The sequence below is a fragment of the Corvus hawaiiensis genome, chromosome 8 (assembly GCF_020740725.1).
Source record: "Corvus hawaiiensis isolate bCorHaw1 chromosome 8, bCorHaw1.pri.cur, whole genome shotgun sequence".
NCBI classification, from domain to species: Eukaryota; Metazoa; Chordata; class Aves; order Passeriformes; family Corvidae; genus Corvus; species Corvus hawaiiensis.
In genome coordinates, this window is record NC_063220.1 from 6,398,978 (window position 1) to 6,417,610 (window position 18,633).

At 37.4% G+C, this 18,633-nt stretch overlaps 1 protein-coding gene across 3 annotated transcripts; it reads left to right on the forward strand.

Moving 5' to 3' along the window:
- The first annotated feature begins 483 nt into the window (after nt 1-483).
- Nucleotides 484-17,030, forward strand: FAM204A (family with sequence similarity 204 member A). 3 transcript variants are annotated; one of them, XM_048311559.1, is made up of 8 exons: nt 484-502; nt 1,038-1,351; nt 2,297-2,387; nt 2,924-2,957; nt 3,529-3,631; nt 5,334-5,423; nt 16,205-16,311; nt 16,660-17,030. In XM_048311559.1, the coding sequence occupies exons 2-8, from the start codon at nt 1,115-1,117 to the stop codon at nt 16,709-16,711; spliced, it is 714 nt and encodes a 237-aa protein (XP_048167516.1). In that variant the 5' UTR covers nt 484-502; nt 1,038-1,114; the 3' UTR covers nt 16,712-17,030. The 3 variants fall into 3 exon arrangements, with proteins under 3 accessions (XP_048167516.1, XP_048167517.1, XP_048167515.1); XM_048311560.1 differs by lacking the exon at nt 484-502 and adding an exon at nt 512-927 and having other exon boundaries at nt 3,532-3,631; XM_048311558.1 differs by lacking the exon at nt 484-502 and adding an exon at nt 513-927.
- Nucleotides 17,031-18,633: the final 1,603 nt, after the last annotated feature.

Here is an 18,633-nt window from a genome sequence, read left to right on the forward strand (position 1 = left end):
GAAATGGCCTTATGTTGCATCGAGATTTAGATTGGACATTAGGAGTAATTTCTTCACTGAAAGGGTGACGAAACATTGGAACGGGCTGTCCAGGGAGGCGGTGGAGTCACCGGCCCTGGAGGTGCTCAAGGAAAGACTGGCTGCAGCACCCGGTGTTATGGTCTGGTTAACACAGTGGCATTGGGTCATAGGTTGGACTCTGCGATCTCGGAGGCCTTTTCCAATCGAAATGATTCTGTGACTCTGACGACTCCTCGCCGGTACACGTTGTCCCATCAGCTCCCCCGGGCGCGCTCCAAAGGGCGCAGCAATCGCTCCGCTCCGCTCCGCTCCCCTCACAGCGACAGCGGCCCCGTCCGCCCGGCCCGGCCCCTGCCCGGGGCCGCTCCGCCCCGCCCCGCCCCGCCCCGCTGCCATGGCGACCGGCGCGCCCGCCGATTGGCTGCGCCGCCCCGCCCAATCCGCGCGCGGGGTGTTCCGGCGGTGCCAAGATGGCTGCCAGGTAAACACGGCCGCGGGCGGCGGGCGCGGGGCCGGGTGGGGGCACTGAGGGGGCTCCGGCAGCGCCGCCGGCCCTGCGGGCACTGCTTTCCCCCAGTGCCGGCTGCCTTCCCCCAGGCCGGTGGGGAGCCGCGCTTTTCTTCGAGTCGCTGCCTCCGGAGCGGGCCCCCCTCGCTTCCCCGGCCTGCCGCCTCCCCGGCCGGGCTGTTCCCTGTCGCGGCCCGGCGGCGAAGGGAGGTGGTTGTGCTGTACCGGGAAGCTGCCCTTGGGGAGTGACGAGAGGCGTTTGCTGCAGTGTCGCCCCTAAACTGGAAGGAGCGATGAGCAAACGCACAGGGGCACAACTTTAAAGGACAAGGAGTGGGGGGAAAAAAGAACCAGTAGTGTCAGCCTGTGTACTCAAGTCGTCTGCTTGTTTCTGAAATAGTAAGTATTATTAGTTTTATAATGTGCTTGTCTAAAGCTTGTAATGATAGTTATATAAGATAAGCTAAAATATTTCTGATGACGTGTTTTGCTGGTTCTCTCTTCCGCAGGTTTTTTTTATCTTGGGATGGGTAACCTGGTGTCTTCGCAGTGACTTGAAGTGGTTTGGACTTGTTTAAACTGGAAGATGTGGAGTGGGCTGTTACCTCCAGGACTGAATGAAAGTGATGTTGATCTAAGTTCCGATGATGGAGACGAATCGCCTGATTCCTGTTCAAAGCAAGTTGCAAAAGAAGATACTGAAGGAGTTCAGGGGACTGGACAGGAAAGTAATGCCAGCAGTGAACTTACTGGGGTACCAGTGACAGCTGAAGAAGGTGAATCTCAGACGTGCCCTCCTGGAGTTTCTGTAAATATCTGGAATGTATGTATCATTAGAGGGCTCCAAATGAGCATAATGCAGTGTACTCAAAGTTGAATGGCTGATTTTTAGATTAAAATAACTCAGTGTGAGTAGTCAATATGCAAGTCTGAAATGAGGTAAAATATGATCTGAGTATATACACCTTAGATTGTTTCAAGCAAGGTGATCAGGAATTTAGGAAGGAAGTGATTAGGTGGTCGTTTGGTTGTGATTAAAAGCGCAGCAAGGAGCTTTCATAACTATAGAGTTGCATAGAACTTGTGTTTTCAGTGGTTTATGGGCTCTGAGCTGCTTGGTAGGTGCTTTCTGCATTAGAAAGGGGTTTACAGCTCAGTGTATCAGCCACTGTGGGGGTGCTGCATACCTGGGAGGTGGAGGTGTGCCCTGCTGCTTGCTGTAGGGGTTAATTGCAAGCATTCAGACTCAAGATTTCCTTATAACCTGAGCTTGCAGTTGCGTGTAAAGACTGGGGGGGGGAAAAAAAGCTTTAACAAAACAATCTGTGTTTTAGGCTTTGGATTCAAAATAAGAATTGGCAAAAAATAGTTGCTCTCTTACATCCATCAATCCTTGCAGGTAGCCTGCTGTGCAAGGACCATGCTTTCACTAATTTGTGAATTGCAAACTGCCAGCTGGGCAGTAACAATACATGGAATAGCTCAGGAGTGCAGAACCAGCAAAAGTGTGTTCTGTGTCACATCCCATGAGAGAACTGTCACATCTGAACAGCCCTGAGATGTAGGGAGGACAGAAAGCCAGAGAGAGGTGGTGAAAGATTAGCACCAATTCCAGTTTAACACCATCAGAGTTGGATGTTCCCGATTTGTAAATTGGGATGTGATAGATAACACATGGCACTGTGGATAAATAAACATTTCTCTATGTAATTTCTTAAAAATGCGGGGAAAATTAAAAATACTGACTTGCTTTTTCATAATCTTGTAGAAATTTGTGGAGCTTCAGAAGAAACACCGTGAAATGAAAATGCAAGCAAAAGAGGAAAACAGATGCCGAAAAAGAAAGCGCCGCCGGAAAGGTGTTTTTTTTATAATTAACAGAATTAATTGTTTTCAAATTGAATTAGTATCAATACATGCTATTTTGTGGGCTTGGTATTTTTGGTTTTAGGGGTTTTTTTCATGTGTGGTTTGGTTTGGGGTTTTTTTAAATGAAGAATTGTGTTCTAGCTGTTATCTAGGATTTTATTTTTTCACTTCGGTACATCACTTGAAAGATTGTAGTGAGGTTGTAGATTGCTACATAGAATGCAAGTAAGATATTTGTCCTCTCCTTAAAAAAGGAGGTAAAACTTACTCAGTTAATACTGCTTTATAATGGCTAAGGGTATTTCAGTAGTTCTGTAAAACTTGCATATTCTGGTTGAAACTTCACAGATACTGTAGGAGTTTCTTACAGCTGAGTGGTTTAAATCCACATGATCATTGGGTAAAAGTCCCAGTGTGTTGATCTTTCAAAGGAAATGTGACCAATTAGAGCTCTGTTGACTTCATTGGATGCTGTGGGGTATCACTGTGTAATGTTGGATTTTTCTTTTTTTTTTTTTCCCTTTAGCAAAACAGAAAAAGACTGATGAAGTGGCTAAGAGGTATAACCAGGTCAATGGGATTACCTGAGGTCTGTTAGTAGCAGGCAAAACGTGTAATAAGCTTGACCACATTCATAGCGAAAGCCTAGCTTTGAGCACTGTGTAAAATATCTTTTAAACTTGTTCAGTGTCTCTTGTCGGGCAGGCTGAATTTGTATGAGTGATTTCTTGATGGCGTGTTATTGCTGGATTTTAAAAACAACACAAATTGATTATTTAATGTAACTTAAAATAGATTTAATGTTCTTCCTACTTACTGCATACAGCCTCCTCCTGTTCAGCCTGCTCCTTCCCTTCTTTCTCCTCCTTGCCAGTGTTAGGTTTATGGTTGGATTCGATATTAAAGGGCTTTTTCAACCTAAATGGTTCTATGATTCTATCAGCTTGCTTTCAAGATTGTGAAATTATACTTACAAAGGGGAAGGAATAATTAATTTCACTTCAGTTAAAAACTGAATGGGTGAAAAGACCATGTCTGCCAAATGGAAGAATTTATTTTAGCTTTGAAAAGGATATTACAAGTTGTGGAAAGGGAAGTGGTTATATTAATGACTTGTTTGTTTGTTTTTAGTAGTCAGCAGTTGGAAAATGAAGACAAATGGAAAGAACTTACACAATACTTTGGAATCAATGATAGATTTGAATCACCTGTGGATAGCAGAGCTCCACAAAAGGTGACTGTTAATACAAAGGCAGTGTCAGTTTGCGTTTGGCAGTAAAAGAATTTGTCCTTAACTGAAATAGGAATAAAACTGAGGCTATTTGAGAGTTAAGGATCAAGTCACTCTGAAGAATTTTGTGCACTTTTTAAATAAATGTCCTTGAATGTTTGCTGTGCTTTCTTTTAAGGCAGTATCCAGGCTTGTTTCCTGTCTGATTTTGTTTTCTGCTGTTGTGAGAGACAGAACTCTTCATATGCAAACTTTTCTTTTGTTTCATCATGTTTTAACTTTAAAATGTCTCACATAAATCCTTCAGTTGACACCCGTGGCTACAAGAATTAAAGGGGCAAAGCTAGCATACATTTTGACTGGATTCATAACACATTCTGTTCATAAATATTACTGCGTAACTAGTCATATCTGAAATAATTGGCACACATGATGGATAAGTTAAGAATCTCATTATATTCTGAGTTTCTGGTAGCACTGTTGGTTCTGTAGTTTTTCTTACAAAGTTCTCTGTAAGTTCTATGACATGAACTGTTCAGTTAGCTTCCTTTATGGTAATTTTTGTATTTTTCATTTTCTTAAAGTAAGTTTCTACATGCAGGTCATGAGGATTTGTTTGCTTCTTACTTTTGGCGCCTATTTAGTTGTCATTAAACTGCTCAGGATAGATCTGGAATGAGGCCCAAAGTGTTAAAATGCAGATGGTTTCCTTGTAATTTCAGGGATTTTATCCTTAGTGGAAGATATGTCTCATTATTTTTGGAAAAGGCATCTTAACAGAATTTGCCATCACTGCAACTTCCAGTTGTGTGGTTTTTTTCATCTACCACCTGAAATAATTAAAGTGCAGTGTTTGCAGATCACTGTTTCTCAGGAGTTCCATTAGCTTTTTCACTTTTGTCTCTTAAAAAAGTGTATGTTATGAAACTATCAAATGTGTTGTCTTTAGCTTCCCTAATATTTAAAACCAGTGAAACTGTAAATTGTCTTTTGTTACGAGAGTGCGTTTTTTTGTGAAATTCTGAAGTCAGTGCTACTGCTGTGCTACCCTTCTGTATGCCATCAGAAATTTCCAACTATAATTTCCAGGAAATATTTACTTTCTCTTGTTACATTATTTGTAAGTGTTGCCATTAAACAAGTTATGTTACGTTGATTGTAACGTCAGAAAATAAGAAAACAACCTTTAAATCCTGAGGCTTTTTCATTGTTTTCCATAGGGCTGCTAGAATTTTTAATTTATTAGCACAGTGGAGTGGCTTTGTGCCAGAACTCTGTTTTTTGGATAATGATAAGATCTTAGAACTGTAACGATACAGTGGTAATTGCCATTCTTCATGTTACTTGACACATATATTTCACATTTTGTTTAGAAAGCTCCAGGGATGGAAGAGATAAGCCAGATCTTCAGATGAAATTTTATTGTGACAGGCATAAACTAGCCCGTGTAATTTTTTTAACCTGTAGTATTATCCTGCACATAAGGTGGAACTAATGCAGTGATTTGTGCTCAGGCGGCCTCTCAGTGTATTCTTAATTATACTGTCCATTACAATACACAGACAGAGTGATTTGTGGTACACAGAAATTACAGGTTTATGCAGTGTCTGAAAGAATTTTATGAAAGAAATATTTTTAGAAAGGAAGTATTCCCTTTAAATATGTTCTTTTTTTTCTAAAGGTATTTTCCTTTTTTTTTCCCTAGTCTGGCCTTGAACTGAGCATAGAGAAATGTGTGGCTGAAGGTGACATTGCCAAGGCTGAGGAGCTGAGTGACAGATTAGCCATTCGTGAGGTAAGTGGGCTGTTAACAAGAACTCTAGGGGGTCATTTAGTTGTGCACATCTGGACTAAAAGTGTCATGACTAAAACAGCATTGAAGATTGTTTGCAGCATCTTTCCTGTTTCCTGAGTAGATCCCTGTCAGTGATTGAAGGACTTTGCTGCTGATGGAGCAATGCTTGGATAGCTGTATCTCTGTTTAAGAATTGAAAATACAGCCATGAACTATCTGAAGTCACCTTGCTTTAGAGCCTTGCTGCTCACTCCACAACTCCGAGGAGTTGGTAACTGGTCACCTATACTGAGCTTTTGATTTTTCTCCATGTTGCAAGCCAAGAGGACAGGAGTAGGATGTCCCTTCCTCTCAGTTCCCTGTGCCTCATACTTTTTTTTTGCATTATCTCACCCATAAGCTTGGGAAGTCTGAAGACAGGTAGAGATTTAGCAAGCCTAGAACAACTAAGGACACAATAACCCCAAGCTGTGTGCCTATACTTTTTTTCTGTGTATTCATGTGGTCAGGAGTTGATGGCTGGAAGAATTCTGAAGAAGAATGGGAGTAGATGGTTGTCAAATACACTGCTGTAGCCTTAGAATTGCATTGGACTTTTTTTTTTCCTCCTTGTCATAATTGTTTAGTGTATAAATACATATCTAAAAACAAATTGAGGGAAACACCATTTTTTCAAGATGTTGTCCTGTTAGTTGGTGTAGCTGAGTAATTTCATGTAAGCTGTGCTCTCTTTGCCACAAAATGGGACCTTTTAAATCTGGATGTACTGCTTAGTGAATGTTTAAAACTGGTGAGGAATCTTACCGGATAGCTCTGGTAATTTCATTTAAGAAATTGTTAAATTGGTGCACATATGGTAGGTGGTAGCAGCTGAAGTAGCTAAAGTCCACAAAGGCTGTTTTGCCCAATGCTAGTTGTGCACTGGGGAGAAAATGCAGAGGAAAAAATTAGGATAAAAGGATAGTTGAATAGTTTTGAAGCCAGGTAAGAAAAAATAAAAGTGCTATTTCAGTGAGTGGAGAATTGATCATTTTTAAGTCATTTGAGTAGTATGACTTAAACTATAAATCTTCTAGAGTTATACTAAAAATTAATTATATAATTTTTGCTTTCATTCCTTTATCTTGTATATTCTTCCATCTTCACAGAGGTAATGGGAATTTTCTGTCCACTGTATATGCTTGCAAAATTCAAAGGTATTAGAAAAGGATTAGGAAAGCAAAGACGAATTTTGAGTGCTTCTCATTCTCATACAAATACTGTAAATGTTTCTTAAATACACTGTTTTAAACTAAGCTTTAATGTAAAATTGCAGATTTAAATCTGTTTAATGCAATGTATTACAGTATTGTGATGCCTTTAAAAACAGACGGCTTTTGAAGTGGGAAATACAGTTCTTAAGGTTCTCTGAGGTTAGGTAAAAGTAACTGTTCCTCAGTGAGTGTTCTTACAAAATCATTAAACTCCTCCATTTAGTCACTCAGGGCAGTTTCTAATGACTGGACTCTTACCTGCCTTGTCACCAGTGATCACAGACTTCAGTCTGCAAAGATAACAGCTACTGACAGTGGTAGGAATGTGTCCTGATGTTCCCTTTAAGTCTGACCAGATTCTGACTGTTTTATTACCTTTCATGTGTACAACATGAAAAACACTTGCTGTTCTCCTTCACAAATGTCATTATCCCTTCTCCTCTAAAGTGGTTGGAGTATTATAATCAATAAAACATACTGAGGTTCCAGTGCAAATTGTTTGACAATAAAAACAAATTAATGTAAGAAGTTTTAAGGTTTTGTAATATTTATGATAAACTGTTATCTGATTTTGGTAGCCATGGGATTATACAACATCTAGCATATCCCAGGTGCTACAGCAGTGTATTATTATTTGTGGAACATTAGCTCCAAATTGTTGACTTTCAAATATTAGCATGTTGTAATTCTGAAAACAAAATGCTTGAAACATTATTAGTATTCACAGCTTTGACTTGGTTTTGGTTAAGTGGGTTTATCTGAACAAATAGTATGTTGAAAGAAGGAAAACTCAAATGACTGGCTTGATCTCTCATGAGGAGTTCTGTTGAGGCAGAATCCATGTGAATTCACTGGGGTTCTCTGCTCTTCGAAAGATGTGCTCTGTTGCTCACTGCAAGGTTCATTTTTCTTTGTGATTTTCAGAACCTTTTTTTTTTTTTAATGGATCCTTTTTTTCCTAAGGAAATTGTTCTAACAGTGACTGTTTCAGTGAAGAGCTATAAAAAGAGAATTTGCTTATGGAAGAGGTTGATTGAGCAATCATTGTTTTGTATACAAGTACACTTAATAAAATACTGCTTTCATGTTGTATAGTATTGATTCAATTGCTACTTTTCTCTTAGCAATTTACAGAAATGTCCATTTTAAAATACAATACCTCTAAGAAGTGAGTTAATTTTAAAATTATGTGGCTATTTGTATCCCTCTAACTTCCAAATGGAGCACAACTCTGTGAGCAAGTCAGGCATGGAACTATACTGTGGCTGTATTGAAGTACCACTTCTGAAGTCTGGAGTAATAAGTGGATGAATTATTGTTCTTTTATCTCAACTTCATCTCTTTATGTATAGTTTTCATTTTTCTTGAGCGGTGTTACAGGGCTGGGGACAGAGGGTGTGTGAGAAACAGCTATCTTCTGTTTGGCATGTAGCCCCCCTTGCAGCCATGTGAGAAATGTTCAGTGGGTAGGTGTTCTTTTTGAAATCAGGTGTATGGGGTTTTAATCGGCACCATTTTCTTTTGCAAGAAGCAGTGACTGGAACCTGCTGATAAAGCTTTTGCTTTGAGGCACAGATCCCAGAGTTCTTAAAGCCGTTTCCTGCCTTAATAAGTGAAACTAATTTTTGATGTATAACATTTATAAGCCTGTGAAACTGATAGGGCAGCTTCAGTATTTAGAAAAATGAAGCCAAAAATAAACAGATGATGAGTATAGACGGTAAAAACATGTCCTAAAAAGCAAAGGAATGTCAAAATGATGCTGTCAATATCCTATCGTTATGACACAGTGAGAAAAGGTTTTTTAAAATCAGATTCATTTAAAACCAGTAATGACTTAGGCAATATGCATAATCTAGCAGCCGTCAGTGCATCATGGAATTTTACATTCTAAGAACCTAAATGATGCCGCTTTAAGGTTTTGGGTCTTCAGGTTCCCAAGTGGTACTTGTTGCAGGTTCTTTAAGGAAAGTGTTATTTCACTGCAGTCAATGAGGCTTTGGGCAATATATTATTTGTTGTTTTCTTTGCTTTGACAAATGCACACAAATGCTGATTTTAAAACAAAACTTCTCAGTCCAGGAGTATTCCAGGTTTTGGAGTGAGAGTCAGAACTTGGATACCTCCTGCATGAGGCTGTATTTAGTAGTGGCTGCTTGGTGGATTCATATGTAGCTTTTGAGGCTGGCTGGTGTGTTCCCCTTTTTTTATTTGCTGTTGCATTTCTATCTTAAAAATGAACTGTATGTACATAATGCTGCTGAATATTCTGTCTAATCTCTGGGCAAACCTCACTGCCTTGTCCCTGTTGTCAGTTAGCAGGGTAGCAGATCTCTACCTGTGGCATCCCTGGCCATCCCCACAGCACATGCTCATGTGGAGTGTTCTGCTTCACTGGTCTGGTGATCCTGAAATTCTTGATTTCATTATTTTATACACAAGTTAAGTTTTTTCCTGAAAAAAATATGGGCATCTCTGCATTATGTTGTAGAGAATAATTTAGGCCTCCAGTATATCTGTTCCTTTAGCTTCTGGCTGGAGCCCCACAGTGCTGTGATGCAGTTACAGTGTCCAAGATCAGCACTCCTTTGATAAATATCTTGAGCATCAACATCATGCAGGTGGGGCATACTCCTTAAGTGACTGTAGATCTTCAAGCACAAACTACTGAATTATGTCTTTAATACCTACAGTACTATTAGTATTAAGTAACTAAGCAATTCATTGCAATGTGCATGGTACAATGTACACAATTAGTGTTTATTATTATAATCCAGTTGCTGTCTTTGTTACCACATTCCAGGGCTTCCAGCATTGGCAGAGTCCATTGTGTTTTATAGTTGAGCTTCTCAGATGTAGACTGGCATACCTGAAGCTATTGTTTGAACCTTGCATTTAAGGAAAACTTGTTTAACTTGAGAGATGCCAATAGAAAATGTTAGTGTAGGAGTTACCCAAAAAATTCTGAGCCCTTTAGAATGAAGGCTATTAAGAAAATAAAGTTTATGTGAACACTTATCTGGGCTGAAATTACATTATTTTTTTGTGATGCCTGAGGGTAGGATAGCTGAGATCTCATAGTAGCAGGTACTTGGATACGGAGCTGGGAACAGACACTTGGAATTATGTCAACTTTTTAATGCTTTGTAAAAATCTTTCTGGAATACTATCTTGAGATGTAATTAAATTGTTCCTACTGTGTTAGTGGGAATCCACCTAGATTTTTTAAAAGAATAAATAAAAGATAAATTAGAACACTGTGACTGTGCATAGCTGGATGTGTTTATCCCTTTGAGTAAGGATGGTATGTGCAGATATTTGGTAATTTCACTCTGCTGTAAATCAGTTTCAATTTGGAGTGATACTTGTAAAAATTATTTTCATATGTAAACCAAAGAATCTTAAAAGATTCCCCGCCACCAGCACACCTTAAATATATTTTCCAAGGTTTTTTTCCCCCCTGGAGAAGGAGGGTTTTTTTTTCATAGTGCTTTTGTGCTCAAATCATGGTTTGGTGTCTCAAAAAGCAGAATGCAGATTTCTTATTGCTCTAATATTGGGAGGACTAATCTGACTAAAGCTCAGACTTTGCACTTGTTGGTGTTTTTTGTGTGAGCTGCCTGGTAGGTAGGTGCCACATTGTCTAAGAACGCATTAGCCTGAGGACTGTAACTTGAACACGATAAAATAATCTTGACCATGTTAAACTTACCTATCAAAAGTAACTTTTAAAATATTTTGTAATTTAGTGTGCTAAATTGCTGTAGCACTTGTCAGTCTCTAAATAGCACAGACTTTTTGACAGCACTTCCTAAGTGCTTGGCTTAGTGGCTTCTGGCATTTTGGGGAAAGACTTAAAAAGCTGCAATTTATAGGGACACTGGTGTTCGATCAAACTTAAATGAAAGATCTACATCATAATTGATGAAATTAATTGGCTCTTCACTGGAATATCCTCATGTTACAGCAAGATCAGTCCTGCTGTTGTCTTCAAAATTTGATGCATCAGTTTTGACCATTTTGTTATGATCAAATTAGTATCTCCTGTCTGCAGGTAACCTCTAGTCTTATAAATTAGAAGGGGAAGTATACAAGGCAGTTTGTGGGTCGTAAATACTGAGAACCGTTCTGGAAACTGGTTTCCATGTGACAGTCTGGGTAGGGTGTGATTGATTGTGATGACATTACTGTCAGATATGGACAGGAGGTAGAACTTGATGCTATTCTGTTGTTAAAATAAAATTTCTAAGATCTGTGCAATGTTCACAATTTCTCACAGTGTTTTTTAGGTACCTAAAGTGATGCAATTTTATATGGAGTGTAACCAAGCACAAATTAACTTGGAACTCTTGTTGTTGAAGAACTGCCTGCCCCAACCCTGAAAAAAAGAAAAAAAAAAAATATAGAGGTTTTTTATCTGTGAAGGATTTCCTTTCTTACCTTAGTGAAGGTGCTTCCAAATATTCCTCTTCATTGAGGTGGTTTTCTTTTAACCTTTGGAACATGGCAGGGTTATCACCTAGAATTACATTCTTATGCTCCCTTAATTATGTATATCTTTTCCTTAACAAACCTTAAAAAAAGATTTCAGATGTTACAAGTCTAATTAAAGAGACAGACAAAGCACAGTTTATACTGTAGATTTTTTCTGCAGTTCAATTAATCAGCATGTTTTCTCTTTTAATTAAAACCATTTTAGTAAATTAAAGCCCACAGCAAAACACATATATAATTTGTTTGTAATTAGCTCTTAATTGGTGGTAGTTGAAGCTTAGCACCCTTGGTTTCTTTCTTCATGATTGCCATTTTATTAGCAGCCAGTCATTAATTAATCTTTTTTTCTAATTAGCTTATAAAACTGTTGATGGCACATTATTGTAAATGTGATTTTAAGTTCAAAGCTTGTTAATAAGCTTTCTTACTTAGAAGAACAGAGATAAAGAAATTGCTGAAAACAGTACTACAGTTCTTTTTTTAAAACTGCCTTTGTTATAAGGGGGCTCTGTAAAGCATCTAACAGCTTATGGTTAATTTTTTAATGTTGTGTTTTCTCATGAATGGAAGAAGTTACTTGCATTTAAATGTTTAAGTCTAGCAAAGAGCTTAATATTAGAACAGTTTTCTGTCCTTGCTCCATTACTGTATCATCCAAATATACTATGATGTTGTAATACACAGCATAAAAATACAACAAAGGTATTACAAAGTATTTTACAGGGGAAGTTGAGCACATCATTGAAAGGGGACATTTTCACTGCAAAATCCACTCGGTATTCTTGTTTGCTTTATATATTTTATATACGTCAGCAATGGATAACATTCCATAACATAAAAGGAGAAAATCATTGCTAGAGGCAGGCCTGAAATAACTAGATTCATATTTGATGAGAAATTGTAACACTATATTAAAAGGCTGTTTGGCTTCTCTGCTATGATCATAGGATATTTCAGGACCTGTTTGAATATAGATGTTTTGTTGGCGCTTTTGTAGGTTTAACATTTTGTATTTCATACCTCAGTGTTTCTGGAGCTGTTCTTGATTCCGTTGTCTCAGTATTTGTATCACTCAGCGTCTACATTTTACAGTCCTATCTTAAAGACAAGTCTTTGCTTTGTGGTGTTTAATGTTAAATGTCCTGATTTGCAAGGAAGTTTTCTGGAAGTTACAGTAGATTCTGTTGTAACTCAATAAAAATGTTTACTCTTCTGCCTGAACTTTACATTCTATTTCAACTTCAGCCATTTCTTTGCTTGTTTTAAAAGTGTTTTATGATGCTGTGCAAGAAACACTAGAAAGGGATAGCTGACAAGGAAAAAATTAAAAATTGGATAAAAAGTAAATGAATAATGTCATATTACTAAAAAGATGAGAGGCTAATTTGTGCCGACTTTTTGCTAATTTTGTTCAAGCCTCAAAATGAGGAGCTGTCACCCGTTCTGTGTAGCACTGATGACAGTGCCAATGATCCATGAAATAAGCTGCCGCTGGCTTTGTTCTGATAAGAATGAACAAATCTGCACAATGTACGGCTCCCAGAATCTCATTTTCATACTTGCATGCAGGCTAAAAGAAATAAGCTGTTTGCAGGCTTGATTAATCAGACATTTGAGGGTTTTTTGTCTCTTTGATCTCTTTCGTCTCCTAGGTAACTTGCTTGACATTAATGTTGAGCTTGAGTAAAGACAATCAGGAATTGTAGACCAAACTGATATAAAAATTAAAGACCTTAACACTTTAAGTACTCCAGTAATGGTTCTGCTTTACTTCAGAAAACATCTGTTTTCATTTAATTAAAGAACAAAAGAGAATGGCATAAATATTTTTCATAGAGACCTGTTATTCCTTAAAAAGTTAAAGTATGGTAATTGGCATTTTTAAATAAATGCCTTGAAAGTGTTCAAAAAGAAGCAAAGCTTCAGATATTTGTTACAAGGTAACAATTTCAGATGAATTGGAAATTTTCATTTATGCTACATTAAACATCTAGAGTAAGATATTTGACATGATTATTGGTCAACCTCAAAATGGAAAGGTCTTTGCCCTGTCGAAACTAAGTTGTTTTTTAAGTTTGTCTCAAAATACACATATATACAGTGTTACAAGGATGAACCATTATATCAGCTTTACTACCCAGTATGATTTACACACTTTAAACCTGTAAAATTGAAAGGAATTTAAAAAAAAAATGTCGCAGTGCGTTTGCTTGAGGTTATGCAGACGCTTTTACAAATCTTCCAAGTGGCTGTAAAGATGAATGCCTCAAGGGTCTAGCCAGGGCCCTGCTTTTCCAACCAGCTAAAGCCCTTATCTTAAATCCAAGCAAAGTACCATTAATCTTTTTGAAAGACCTTTTATGGCTTTTAATATATCCCAAATTAGAACATTTTACACCCTTGGTTCCTGAAATATGGTGATAAAAAGCCTTTAGAGCTTAATTTTCCTTACTGCGTGCTCTGACCAATTTGCAGTTCTTTGTGATAATGTTTAGACACCTTAATTAAAATGCAGCAAAATATTGGATGTTCTATATGGAAAATGCTGATACTTTGACTACACAAGAAATTGTTGTATATATTTTTATTCATGCTTTCTTACTTCTTTTAAGATTGTATTTTATTGAGTTATCTGATGACCTGAAATGTTAGTGTGGTTGTTTTTGTTTTTTTTTTAATGTAAAATCCATTGACCAAGCTTTTATGGATTTCTTTTGGGGGGAGCAGGGAGTGAAGATGTGTGTCTGGGTTTGGGTGGGAGCAGAAGACATTTAATCTGGCTAAAATGTTTGTGTGTGTTTACGTGCAATGTTTGTTTTCATGTCTTGAAAATTTGACTCTGTGTAGCCTAGAAATTATAACAGTGCTGCAAAATGTTTCTGCTTTTACTTCCACATACACTGCAGAGGATCTTATCCCATTTTTTTCTGTACTTTTCAAAGATGGAAGAACTCATTCTGTCTTCCAAGAAATGCTGATAAAAACCTTTTTCTGCAACACTTGTTTAGAGCTCGCTTGTGTGTATTTATATGTGTATGAGTGCTCAATAGGCTGCTAGAATATATTTTAAGGAAATGCTGTTATTCATCACACAGTAAAAGTTATTTTTCAAGTGTGGTAGGAAGTAAAATACCTCTAATAAAGGCATGGTTCTGCTGCATGACTTCAGCCATCAGATTGCCCTTTTGTTTAAGCTAATAATTACTCCTGTTTCAGTTTAAAAGTAAACATTTTTTGAATATTTTAGGTGAGTTTTCTTAAGCATTTTTATACTGTGAGTATATTAAGGTTAATAGCTGCCCTTAAATATTAAGTGTCAGTGCAAATAAAAGAATGTTATGTTTTAGTCTTTGACCTGAAATGTAGCAGTTCAGATGTTGGCATTGAATTACTGATAATAAAAATGTTGATTCTCAGGGGAAAATTACATAGATAATACGAAAGTTTGGAAGTAGCTGCTGACTTTGTGCATCAAGCTGATTCCAAAGGTACATATTTATGACCTTACAATGCATGCAAATAGTGGATGAGAAACTTGTTCAGCATTCTTTTTTTCCTTTTTAAATATTATGCTTATGAAAATATCTATTTTCCTTTTGAACTATTATGCTCAGCTCCTAACTGCTTGTGTTACCAGCATTTATAGCCTCAAACAAAGCACAAACTGCTGTTGTGCTTGCTGCCTTTCCTTGAAGGCTGCTGCAGAAAGGCTCCTTTCTTCATTTTTGAACCCTGAGAGGACCATAAGGTGGAAGAGCTTGTAGTGATGTTGGATTGGGGTTTTGTTTTTTTGCTTTGTTAACAAAATGATTACCTGCCTATCGTATGTTTGATGGGATAGTTGTGGAAAATGTGTCAGTGCATGTGCACCTGAACATGTGTTCTTGGGATATCTCTCATCATACCTGGATAAAGCATTTCTCTGGATTACTCTGGATAAAGAGTAGATATTTGTCTGCATAGATGCTGCAGATTATTCAAGTATATTACCATTAATAGTGGAACTTCAGCTAAGGTGTTAAAGAGTATTCTTTCCCTTGGGTCTCCCGTTCTTTGATGCTCCCATGACATTTTGGGGGAAATTCAGAATATCCAGTCAGAAACATGTTTGCTAATTTCAGTAAGTTTGGGTGTGGATAGAAAGAAAACCTGTTTGTCCACATCAGTTTGTAGCAATTTGGGGTAAATGAATTGCATGCTTGTCTTGGGGAATAGCAGTAACTTTTGAGAACAAATTCCTTCATAACACATAATGTCAAGTCAAGACAGCAACCTCAAAATGTAACTACAGCAAAGAAGTTACAAATGCTGATTAAGGAGAATAAACTGGTCATAGTTCACAGGATCTTCCATTTTTTTTTTACTCTACTCTTCCCTGCCTTTTCCTCCTGCACTTGACATTCACTAAAGTGAACCTAATTCTCACAGTTTGCCTAAGTTTATGGAAGTGGTATTCACCTGCATGAAAAGCTGGCATATTATCACCCTTACAATCTAAAAGCTTGTAACGTGGAGATAGACACCAAGGATACTGCATCATTTATTTTTGGACAGACTGATTAAAACATTTCTAGTGGCTCTACTGAAAAATATGTGGTGGTAGCAGCTCTTCCTGTATAAAACTGTGGTTGTGGGTGTTTTTGATACTGGTAAGACTTGATTCTATTGTGTTAGCATAGCTGAGGTCACAGACTGGTCCTAATAATGGAGACTCTGTATGTGTATATGCCTGTTTATGTAAAACAAACAAACAAAAGGATCCAGTGAGCTGTTGCCCTTTGCTTTTATTTTTAGAAATGAAGGATTTGGTGAAAAGGATTGCTTGCCCCAGAATCCTACCGCCTTTGTATTTCCCTCAAGAGACATTCTTGTTTGTCTGGTCTAATAGTGCATCATCAGCCTAATATTTGAAAGATATTTTAGTATCTATTGACTTTTGAGAAACAATATCAGACCAAGTAATTTGTGAGGCTTAAATTTCATATGAGCCATTTGCATCTAATCAGTTTTCCTTTGTTCCTTTTCATGTCTTAGCTTGGTGTGAAAATTGCCAAAGCTGCCGCTTGCCGCAACTTTGTAAAAGCCAAGCAAGAAGCAGAGGCTGCCCAAGAAGCTCAAAAGAAAAAGAAGCTTGCTTGGGGGTAAGTCATTTGAGTATGGAATTAAACATTTGTGGTTTCATTGGCACTAACTGTGTACAATACAATCTCAGTTAAATGTTTTCTTAGTTGAAATAGGCTTGTGCTAATCTTATTTGTTTAGTTTAACCTTGTTGGGTTTTGGTGGGCTTTTTTAGGAGTGTATCAGACTTAAGTACAGAGGCTTTATCAGAAATAAAGTGGTGATTTTATGGCTATATTTGTCTTCATGTCTTTATAACAGTATTAAAAATAAGTTTATATTGTTGTTGTTGTTTTTAGGAATGACTTGGTTAAATACCTGAAACTCATAAACATGATTCCTAATGTGGGTTTTGTGCTCTGTTTCAGATTTGAAGCCAAGAAAAGATGGGAAACAAAAAGCAACATGGGCTACATGTAATCCATCCTGATTTCCCCAGGAGTCAAATACCTGTTGTTACTTGAAGAATTTTTGTGGGCAACTTATTAAATGTAAACATGAAACCCCCCAAAACAAAACACAAAAGCCTTATATTTATTTTAATGCTGTTAAACTGCACTATCTTGTTTTGGCACTCTCTTATAAATAATATAGCAAAAATACTATCTAAACATCAATACTATGTTAAATACAGCATTTTTCTCCTAGATATGAAAGCTAAAGATAATGCATTTCAGAATGCATTTGGAGGCTGGTAGAGAACTCTCTGAAGTTGGAATAAAATCCTTGGTCCAAATGTGTTTTGTGCTGTACTGCAGTTATAGTATGTGGGTATAAGGGGAGGGGCATGTTTGTTGCTGGACTTCACAGAAATGCAGTAAGTCCATCTTTTCTGCTTGAAAGCTGGGGGAAGACACTAAATAAAGATGAGCAAAACCAACCTATCTCTTTAAAACCAATGGCGTTTATAGCCAAAAAAATTCTCTGAAAAACTCCATCCTCCCTCTCCTGGAAGGATCCGGTACTATTGGGCATATCCTGGTGCCACGTTCTTCAGAATATTTCAATTTCCCATTTTTCTTTCCTTCCCAAGAACACGGGTTTCAAATGTCCCAGAGAAAAATATATAAATACATATCTTGGAAAAATACCTGAACTGTTATGCTGAACACTTCACTGCACCCAAGATACAAATGCAGATTTTACTTCAAGTCAAATGTTTTACAGATCAATTAGGATTTGAATGTTTATGTTATAAGATTATAACAAGAATTGATGATAATGTTTCTTCAAAATTGTTCTCAGTGAAAAGTAAGTACACATTCAAAACTAATAACTTTTCTCCCTGAAGCTCTTGCATATATGTTTAGTCACCACAACGCCTGAATTGAATTGGTAATGTAAATGTCAGTTACTGTTAACTGAGATTAATATGTTTCAGGCCAAAGGTATGGTATTAGTGTAATGGTGATTTACTGTGTAAGTACTTGGGGTAAAACAACTTGCCAACAAATAGCAATTTGAAGTTTTACGGCAGCAGTTCGAAGAGTTCAGGTTTGCAGTCCAAGATGGTGCATTTTTTTTCATTAGCCCTTGGGATATTTGATTCTTTTTTTTAACATCATTTTTCTTTCACACAGATGAGAGTTTGCAATATGGTAATCTGCAGTTAGCTGTAATTAGTTATGATGACAGAGTTGAATACAATTGCCAGGATTGTAAATTGGGGGCTAAACAGGTTTCTGCAGTAAAACATCATAAATCTCACACTGTGGTTTGCAAACACATTGCTTTGCAAACTTCAGTGTGGAAGGAAGCAAGTGCTATCTCTAGTGAAGTGAGTGTAAAGTTAAATTGCATTTTTGCATGCATAAACACACAGGTTACACCATGACCCTTCATCAGGATCTTCCTCAGTTCCAAATGTTCCTGTCCAGGAGTTCCAGGCACTCTGTCCATAATTTCATGTATTTTTCAAGCAGCTGGAAGATGGGCATTAGATACAGTTGTCCTTTGTTATATACTGAAAAGTAGAACGATGCTGATAATTAATGCCAAACACACCGGCAGCATTCCATTAAACTTTTTAAAGTATCATTTATTAAATATACTTTTTTTCAGTAATTGCTCTTAAGAGTAACAGTATTTGTCAAATCAAGATCTTGATCTAATTGCAGGGCTTGGTGTTCTTTGATATGAAAATGTGCTTTAACAGAAACCCAAGCCCTCAAAAAACAGCTATTGCCCAGCTACCTGTAATATTTTACACTTAACTAGTTTTATGTTAGGCCATTAATAATGGAACTGTTTAGGAAGCAGGCAGAATATTTGCATTGGGTTACTTTGATGAATTTAAAATCTGTCACATTTCAAACCTTTTTATCTACCTAAAGTATTTGCTT